The sequence below is a fragment of the Gallinula chloropus genome (genome assembly GCF_964237585.1).
Source record: "Gallinula chloropus genome assembly, chromosome: 19".
In the NCBI taxonomy this organism is placed as follows: domain Eukaryota; kingdom Metazoa; phylum Chordata; class Aves; order Gruiformes; family Rallidae; genus Gallinula; species Gallinula chloropus.
In genome coordinates, this window is record NC_140104.1 from 6,350,233 (window position 1) to 6,359,867 (window position 9,635).

Here is a 9,635-nt window from a genome sequence, read left to right on the forward strand (position 1 = left end):
CAGGACAGGGTGCAGGGACCCCAGGGCGGGGGTCCTGTCCCCTCGCTGTCCCCGGGGTCAGGCGCTGGCCCGCTGGATAAGGCGATACTGCAGCAGCTTAAGGTGGCGGGTGTGGTGTTGGTACTGAGGGGCCGGGATGGAACGTGATGTAAACATTTCTGATCTGGGGGGTAGAGGAGGAGGAGGAGGAGGAGGAGGAGGAGGAGGAGGAGGAGGAGGAGGAGGAGGAGGAGGAGGAGGAGGAGGAGGAGGAGGAGGAGGAGGAGGAGGAGGAGGAGGAGGAGGAGGAGGAGGAGGAGGAGGAGGAGGAGGAGGAGGAGGAGGAGGAGGAGGAGGAGGAGGAAGAGGAGGAGGAAGAGGAGGAAGAGGAGGAAGAAGAGGGGGCTAGTGTGAGTCCTTCATCTGCTTCTGGATCTTCTGGAGCATCTCCTGCATCCGCCGCAGCTGGAAGGGAGCAGAGCAGGGACCACGGTGGGGGGAGGGCACTGACTGTATTTGGAGCAAGTATCCCAAGCAGGCTGGGGTCACCCAGAACTGTGAGCTGGGGACAAACATCCCTCCTCTATCCACCACCCCTCTATCCACCACTCCTCATCCTGGCTGGAGGGGCAGAAGCCCCTGGGATGCTATGGGAAGGGTGACCCCCTGACCGTGCCATCACAGGGGTGCTGAGGGGTTAAGGGGGGGCTCGGCCTTCCCACACACTCACCTCCTCGTCCTTCTCCCGAATGAGCTTCTCTGTCTCTGCATCCGGCACGGGGGGGATGACAGGGATGGGGAAATCCGTCCCGCTCTCCCGTGTCAGCTTGCTGTGGGCAGAGAGAGGAGGTGAGGATGCTCCCACAGCCCTGACAGCCCCCACAACGGATAATCCCACATGGGTGCTGCGGTCCCAGAGACCCCAAACCTTGCAGATACCCCCCACCCGCCAGCATAGACTCTGCCCTCTCCCCCAGCCCCCAGCCAGGCCCCTTTTTTTCCCAGCAGGACTGAACATAAGCAGCTCCAGGTATCCCCCCCCAAATCTCAGCACCCCCAACATGCTGTGAACCAGTCTGAGGAGCGCAGGGAGGCACCACCATGGCAAAGGGTGCTAGGAACAGCTCCGGGCAGAGCCCTGCCCAGGTGCTTCGAGCTGAGGTCACGTTCTCCTCACCCAAATTCAGCATCTCCCTTCTCTCCCACACCCGCAGCCCTGCCGCAGGGTGGGCTCCCTGAGCACCCACTGCCTCGCCAGCCCTGGGGATGCTCCACACTCCTTTTTCCAAGCAGCACCTCCTGTCCAAGCCCATCCATGCTGGAAGGAGCTGCAGGCATCCCCCCCCCAGGGCCACCCCACTGCGCAGGACCACAGCAAGCTGAATCAATGGCTTGTCCCCTGCCCATGGCAATGGGGAGGGACCAGCTCTTCCAGCTGGGTTCCCACGGATGCCACGCGTGGCCCCTGCGGGCAGACACATGGCTGGGACGCTGCTGCTGCGGCTGGCAGGGGTCACGCGTGCTGCCACGTGCTGCTGCCGGTGCAGCCCCCCCCCCACCACGTGCAAAGGGGTGATGGACACAGTGGATGGGGCAGGCTGGGTCACCCTGCAGGGTTGCATTGTGCTGGGGGTGGGGAGATGTGCCAGCATCCCGCAGCTGGGGATGGGGTTTGGCCACATTTTGAGCCACTTGGGAAGTCACTGCCCGTTGTCACGGCTCCTCGCCATGGGGGAGCCAGGAGGGAGCACATCCAACCCCTCTGGCCCCTGGCAGAGAGACGGGGCTTCAGCCAGGCACTGGCAATGGAGCAAGTGGCATCACCAGCTTGGGACAGACTGTCTACTGCTGCTTCCTGCACCCCAATATCACAGCCCCCTGGGAGGGCAGTACAACGGGAGTGCCCCCCCTGCAGCCCTTCCTTTGGGCAGCCTCTGGCTGGGAAAAGCTGAGCACTGCCAGACAGTGACGTGTCCCCCCACCCCACCTTGCCTGGGTGAATGAGGGGGGATGCTACTAGCACCTGGCACCCCCCCAGCACCACCAGCAGTCCCGACACCCCACGGGCAACTCATGTAGGCAAGGGATGGGTGGCCACAGGGCCAGCTCTCCCTGAGAGCAGCTGCCTGGCCCCTGCGCAGGCACAGAAGGACCGAGACAGCGTTGGGTACCAGCAAGTACTTTATGTAGGGGCCAGGAGGGTGGGCAGGGGCAGGAGGGTGGCGGGGGCCCAACACGGCCCCGGCCGGGTCCCGGCTCAGTCGGTGGAGCAGTCGGTGCAGCACAGCCTCAGCGCGGAGGGACGCTGCCTCCTTGGGCAGCACGGATGGAGAGACCAGCTTAGAGGACCCTACAGCCACCACAACTGCCAGCCCCCCTGCCAGCACTGCTGCTTCACCCCCCCACCCATGCCCCACTGCCTCTGCTCGCTCCTGCACTGCTCCAGCCCCCCAGCCAGGGCTGCTCAGCCAGCCCCCCCACCCTGGGAACGTGGGTTGGGGGGCTCTCCCCAGCACCTTGGGGAGCTGCAGGGGACACTGTGAGTCTGGCCAGCACTGGAGGCTGAGCTCCTGCTCGGCCCCAGAGCCCCCAGGGATGCAGCTCCCCCCTCACTGTCAGAGATCCCTCCTCAGCCCCTGGGGGATGCAGGGTCCCCATCATTGCTTGAGCACTGCTCCCCCCCAACCTCAACAAGCCCTGGGGTTCATGGGGTCCCCCTGGCCACTGGAGCAGTACTCCCCAGCCCAATAGCCTAGGAAGGGTCCCCCCACTGCACTGTGCCACCCCACCACACTGCCAAGGCTTCCTGGCCCAGTGCACCACAACACCTGGCATCAACCCACACACAACCCCAACCCACCCCCTCCCCCAGGATTCCCCCGTCGCCATGGGCTGTGGGGTCACCCCAAAGAGAGGGGATGCTCCTCCCACCCCCCCTCCAGCCCGGTGCCCAGCTCCCCGCCCCGTACTTGCGGTTCCTCTCCTTCACCACCATGCGGGTCATGCTCTGGATGCACTGCGTGCGGTAGTTCTCGTAGTGGGTTTCCCGGGTCACGTCCTTGAGGTCCTGCATGTGGGTCCTCACCAGCATCGTCCGCAGCTTCACAAAGTCACAGTGGGATGGGTTCTCCACTGCAGGGGAGCCCGAGGTCAAGGGGGAGGTCACAGCTGGTCCCCCCGCATCCCCCTCGGCACCCCCAGGCTGAGCAGTGTGGAGATCAGGATCCCAGGGCTGGTGGGACGCCGGGGACACGGCCCAGCATTACCTTCCACGATGCCCCAGGGGTAGAGTCGCCCACGGACACGCCGGCCTTTGGCCTCCACCACTGTGTTGCTGCCAATGACGGCGAAGGGGATGCTCTCCTGCAAGGAGACAGCAGGAGTTAGCAGGGCTCTGTCCTGCCCACTGAGGCCCACATCCCTCCACACACGTCTCCTTCGATGTATCCAGCTCCAGCCATGATACCTGGGACCGCTGGCCAAGGAGAGCCCTGGCCAAGGAGAGCCCCAGCTGGGATGGCAGCACCCATGTCAATGGGTTTCTCCGTGCCAGCCCCATCCCACCAAGTTGCAGGTGGCACCTGCGAGGTCTTGGTGACAATATACCCCAGCCCCACCATGCTACCAGAGGGCTTGTGTGGTTCCAAGTGAACCCTGGGATGATGGCCATGGGGCTCTCGGCCATGGGGCTCCGCTGCCCCAAGGATGAAGCTGGAAGAGCCAGACTCACCTTCAGTGCCTGGTCCTGGAGCTTGAACTCCTCGTCCTCATCTGAGTCGCACTCAGGGAACTGGTAGATACGGATGCCGTAGTGGTCGATCTCCTCCCGGATCTGGGGGCAGACAGCCCTGCTTAGGGCAGGGCTCTGGCCCTTGACACGGGGGTGCGATGTGCCACAGAGCCCCAGTGTCCCCCAGGGACCCACAAAGCCCTGTCCCCCGCAGCAGCCCTAAGACTAGATGTCACAGACCCTGCCCCACAGCCCTCCAGCCCCCAGCTGAGCACCAGGCAGATGTGTCCTTGGTGGCCACATGCACCACACTACCCTCTACAGTGCTGCAAGCGTGGAGGTAGCTCCATGGGGATGGGATGTGATGGGATGGGATGGGATGGGATGGGATGGGATGGGATGGGATGGGATGGGATGGGATGAGCCCCCAGCCCAGCAGGGACCTCAACCCCCATGGCATCACCATCCCCAGGGATGTGATGGGACAGGTAGGCCAACCTCCCCATACCTTGTTCTTCATGCGCTCCACCTCGGTGGGGGTCAGGGTGTCAGCCTTGGCCAGCACAGGCACGATGTTCACCCTCTGGTGTAGGGCTCTCATGAACTCCACGTCCAGGGGCCGGAGTCTGGTGGGGGTGTGGGGGAAGTGTGGTGAGCACCATCCCCTTAAACCTCTTCCCCAGCACCCCCCCCATCCCAGCAGCACGAGCAGGGGCTGCCCATACCCATGGCCAAAGGGTGAGATGAAGTAGATGCAGCAGTGGACCCGGTTGTCCTGGATGTTTTTCCGGTTGAGGCCACTTTCGTCACGGAAATACTGCTCAAACTGCTGGTCGATGTAGTCAGCCACCGGCTTCCAGCTGCAGGGACAGGGAGGTGACCCTCAGAGTCCCCTTGCTGCTGTCCCTGGATCCACACCTCCCATGGCTCAGCATCCCGCCCTGAGGAGCCACCAGCATCCCACCCTCAGAGCCGCTGGCACCCACGGCAGCGCTGCCCAGCCCCAGGGAGACCCCGCTCCCACCCCTCCATGGGACACACCACTCTGTGTTGTTGACGGCGTCGCCAAAGCCCGGTGTGTCCACGATGGTCAGGCGCAGCTTGACACCCTTCTCCTCGATGTCCACCACGTGCTTGGTGATCTCCACCGTCTGCGTGATGCGCTCTGCAGCGGCAGGAGACACGGCGATCGGGGGGGGGACACACCCCGGGGGAGGCACCGTGGGGATGGCACAGGGAGATGCTGCCACCCCTGGGTGTCACCCTCCACCCTAGGGGGCTGGGGTGGCTTCACAGGATCAGCCCCGCCACGAGCACCAGCGCCCAGCACCAAGATGGGATGCTCAGCCAACCTCCCACACCCTGACATGGATCTGCCCCCCCTCCCTCGGTGCTGTGCCACCGCCCTGTACCAGCCGGGGGGGGGTCTGCTGGGGCCAGGCATTGCTGTGAGAGCATTTGCAGCCCCTGTACCCCCACAGTTGGTCCCACAGCTCGGGAACTGCCCCCCTGCCCCTTTCCACATCCTTGCATTCCCAAGGACACTCGGGCTGCATCACGCGTGACCGCACACATCCCCCTGAGCAACAGCACAAACCAAAGGGCTCCCCCTGAGCCTCTGGGGATTTGGGCAAGTCTGGGCGATTTTAGGTCAAAACCTGGCAGCAGCTGAACCAGTGCTGTGCCCCTGACTGGTTCCCAGATTTCCTGCTGCTCCTCATCCTAAACAAGCTGGGGCTTGTTTTCCCAGGAGGGACAAAGCCCCTGTGGGGGTCCCTGTGTTGGGCAGGGGGGTCCCCCTGCTGACTTGGAGAACTCCCCAGCACGGGCAGGCAGCTGGCCACATGCCACACACAGCTTCAGAGGCCTGGAGGAGCCTGGCTGGCCAGGGAGAGGGGCTGCAGCCCCCCCCAGGAGCAACATGGGGCTCTGCAACCCCTCCCCTAGACACCCCATCGCTGGGGCTGCCCCCCCTCACCTTCAGCGTTGAGCAGCTTGCGGTCTCTGTACATGTCCGTCAGGAAGAGGCTGTTGACCAGGGTGGACTTACCCAGCCCAGACTCCCCTGGGAAAAGAGGATAAAGGGGAGGGGGTGGGCAAAATCAGCCCTTTCCCCCTGCCATAGGGGGATCCTATGAGGAGTAGGTTCCAGGAGTAGGGTCAGCAGCCCCCCCCCCCCATGCTGGGTTCAGCCCCCCTGTACCTGCCACCATGAGGGTGAAGTCGAAGCCTTTCTTCACCGACTTCCGATGGACCTGGTTGGGCAGCGTGGCAAAGCCCACATACTCCTTGTCATCCTGCAGGCAGAGGGGATGTGGGACAGGGGATACCAGCTCCTCACCCTAACCCCCACCCTTTCCCTGCACCCCCAAAAGTGATCCTACAGGGCCAGAGCACTGCAGGATGCAGCCATGCCCAGGTTTGGAGCGCAGGAGCATCCTCCGCTGTGTCTCCAGCCACCCCTCACCCCATGTCCCCGTCCCCCCCTCCCCATGGCCGCATCCTGCACCTCAGAAGAGTCGTAGGGGTCCAGCTGCCCCCAGGGGCTCCGCGGGCGGTTGGGGCTGGGGGGTGGAGGGGCAGCGATGTGCTGCTGGAAATCCAAGGGCCGGGACCGGGAGAAGATCCGGGCATCTCTCTCATCAGTGGGTTCTTCAGGGGGGACCCTGCCCCCGCCGCAGAGCGGGTGGCCAGGCTCCCGGCGGCTCTCCGGGTGCTCCACCTTCCTGGGGCTGTCAGCTGGTGGGCAATCCCGCAGGAGCTGGGTCAGCTCAGCCTCCTCCGAGTCCTCCTTCAGGAAACGCTTTATCTGGGGACCAAAAGCGGAGGTGACACTGGTGGTGGCAGTGCCAGCCTGAGCTGGCATCACCCGACTTGGCACCATCGGCCCTCAGTATGCAGCAGCCAGACACATGCACCCCAAGGATGGCAAGGAAGGGAGAAGAGGGGGGACACGGCCACCCCAGAGGAACAGCCACCACCCTGGGGACAGCCACGGGGATGGCAGCGGGCACAGCCACGGTCCCATGAACCCCGGGCGCTTACGGCTTGCGGTGCAGGAACGGTAGCCGGCTCCTGGCACTCCAGGGGACAGGAACCTTCCCCTTGGGCACCCTGACGGTTCTCAGGGTCTTCTGGGGTCGCCAGGACCCCCCCACACCCCATGGCCTGCCAGGAGGATGGGGGGAGGGGGGGTGCAGGGGAGGAGGGAGAGACAACAAGAAGAGATGAGCAGCAGCAGTGGATGAGCTGGTGGGAGGGGGCGGGAGGACGGACAGACCCAAGGAGGGGGACAGACAGCGGTCAGGGCTCTGCCCGTGCCCCCCACCTGCCTGCTCACGAGGGGGGGGGGGGGGGGGGGGGGGTGTGATGACACAAGGGGATCCCATCCCCACGGTCCCAGGGGACAGGCGGGACAGGGCACCCTACGCCCAGCCACTCCCGACCCCCCGTGCCGAAGGCTTGGGGACAAGGGGCTGCGAACCCCGCGGCCCCTTCCCCTCGGTACCGCCCCAGAGTTGGGACCGAGCAGCTCGGGCAGGGGCTGCGGGGGGCCGGGCACGGCGGCTCCCCGGGCCGGTGACCCCGTAGGGCGGCGGGGCCGGACCGGCGGCTCTGGGACCGGCACCGGGACCGCTCCACATCCTGTTTACAAGTGCTGGCGGGAGGAGACGCGGTCCCAAGGGCACGTCCCGCAGCCGCTGCCGGCGGCCAAGCCGGGGATGGGGGAGCGACTCCCCGCACAGGACCGGTGAGAGCCCCCCACGCGTCCTCCCCCCCCCACCCCGCCGTGTCCCCGCTCCCCCGGCAGCGGGGCAGCCGTGCCGGCGGGATGCACCGAGTCAGCGGGCTGGAAACAAGGTCACGGCGCTGCCGGGGCTGCGCGCTCACCCCCCCCCACCCCCCTACCCAGCCCCCCGCTCCCGACACCCCCGCGCTGGGACCACGGCGCCAGTCTGGGGGGGAAGGGGGGGGGACACACAGCGGGTTTCCCCCGGGCGGAGGGTGCGGGGTCGGTGGCGCTCAGCGAGTCTGTAACCGCCGCATCCTCTTCCTCACCGACCTTCATCTGGAGGAGGGGTGAGGGGAGAGCTCAGCACCGGCCCCCACCACAGCACAGCCCGGCCGGGGGCCGCACAATGATGGGAGATGATGCCGCTCCCCCCACTCCCCGCCGGGACTCCGGCTTTTCGGGGCTCCCCCCGTCCCCCAACCCCAGAGGAGCCTCGGTGATACCGCGGCACAGGGCGGGTTGCACCGCATCCTCGGGGGTCCTGCAGCAAGAGCTTTCCCCCCCCCTCCTCCCCCGCCCAGCTGTCCCAAGGACGGAGCATCAGCTGTGGCACCTCCCCTTAGCTCCAGGGTGCTCCAGGTTCCCCCCGTGTCCCCCCCGCCCCGCCAGGGAGGGTGCCGCACCCGTACCTCTCGCCCAGGCTGCGGGTCGGGGCAGGTGGCCATGGCAGAGCCGGTGTCCCCCTGGCAGGGAGAGGATGGAGAGGAGGATGGAGAGGATGGAGCTGCGCCCGGGGATGAGGAACTGCATTAGCATAGCTCCACCCTGGGCCAGCAGAGCGGCCTGGGCACCCACAGCACCCAGCACTCAGGCACGGCCCCTGAGGGGAGGACAGGGCGGGGGGAAGAGGAGGGGCGGGGGGACGATGGGGAGGTAGGTGTGCAGGGAGGGAACGTGGGGGAGCCCTGGGGCAGAGCCAAACCCAGCTCCTACCTGACTGAGGAGATGGCAAGGACCAGCAGAAAAGCACTGTTGGCCAAGGAGGTGACAAGACAGGTCCTGGGGGCTACCTGGCCACCACCAGCAGCCCACCCTGGATGAGCATACAGCTTGGCTACAGCCCAGGAGGACATCTAGTCCTTGCAAATACATTTGTCCCAGGACAAAAACCTCCTCTACCCCAGTGCACACCAGGTCCTCTCCCACTCCCTGCCCCAAAGACCCCTGCAGCCACCCCAGCCTCTTTGAGAGGAGAAATCCAGTTTTCCATGAAAGACTGAAAACAACACTTCTGTGCCTGGCATTTAAAGTTTCCCTGTGTGGCTCTGAGTTGCTGCTCTGGCTGGGCCTGATGGATCTGGCTAGGAAGGACCCCTCTGTGCTGTCAGAAGCAGGGATGTTGCTCACCACAGGGATCCCTGGCAGAAGCTCCAGTAGTCCTGCCTTGGCTTCCCAAGCTCACTCTTGGGTAGGCAAAGGGTTAACAGGGCCCCAGGAGCTCCCGTGCGTGGCAGTGAGGGTACCAGAGCTGTCGCTGTTGGGGGTCACCAGGGATGGTGATTCACCTTGATGCGTGTCAAGGCTCATCAGAGCAGCTCAGGCATGGAGCCAGGGGCGCTGGCCCGTGGAAGGGCTGCGTTCGCCAGGGAGGTGCTAAACAGCCCCAAAGCGCTGGCTGCTGCTGGAGGTGCAATGAACTGCAAGCCTGTGGATGTGGAGAGGGGCCTGGATGCGTCCTGTGCCGGTCCCCAGCACCCCTGAGTCCCAGCTGTATCACAACTACAGTGCCAGATCTCCCTCCCCACCCCCAGCTTCAAGTCCACCCAGTGCCAGTGGCAAAGCCCCACTCAGCCACACCTGGCCTCAGCCAGCTCCCAGGGCAGCAGTGCCACCATCCCTGGCTGACACCACGCGTCCCCGATGCCTGTGCAGCCCCTGTCTCCTTCCCATCACAGCCTGAGCACCCCTCCACCGCCCCAGCCAAGCTCAGCATCCTACCACCCCTACCCCTCACTGTCCCCCCCAGACCCCCCTGCCGGGTGTAGCACAGTTCCATGACACCCATCCCTTCCCAAGCCCGGCAGGAGCCGGGATTTACCACGGCGAGGCCGGGGCAGCGCCGGTGCCCCCTAAGCCGATTACATGCCCGGCCGTGCACGAGCCGGCGCCGGGGCTGTCACCGACCCGGCAGCT

At 65.4% G+C, this 9,635-nt stretch overlaps 1 protein-coding gene across 1 annotated transcript; it reads right to left on the reverse strand.

Annotated features, from left to right (window-relative positions):
* Positions 1–384: 384 nt before the first annotated feature.
* SEPTIN4 (septin 4) lies at positions 385–8,167 on the reverse strand (the record flags this gene model as incomplete). The annotated part of the gene is made up of 12 exons (XM_084273024.1): positions 385–444; positions 710–809; positions 2,949–3,111; positions 3,246–3,342; positions 3,710–3,811; positions 4,218–4,335; positions 4,435–4,569; positions 4,751–4,874; positions 5,688–5,774; positions 5,913–6,006; positions 6,219–6,518; positions 8,132–8,167. The coding sequence occupies 12 exons, from the start codon at positions 8,165–8,167 to the stop codon at positions 385–387; spliced, it is 1,416 nt and encodes a 471-aa protein (XP_084129150.1).
* Positions 8,168–9,635: the final 1,468 nt, after the last annotated feature.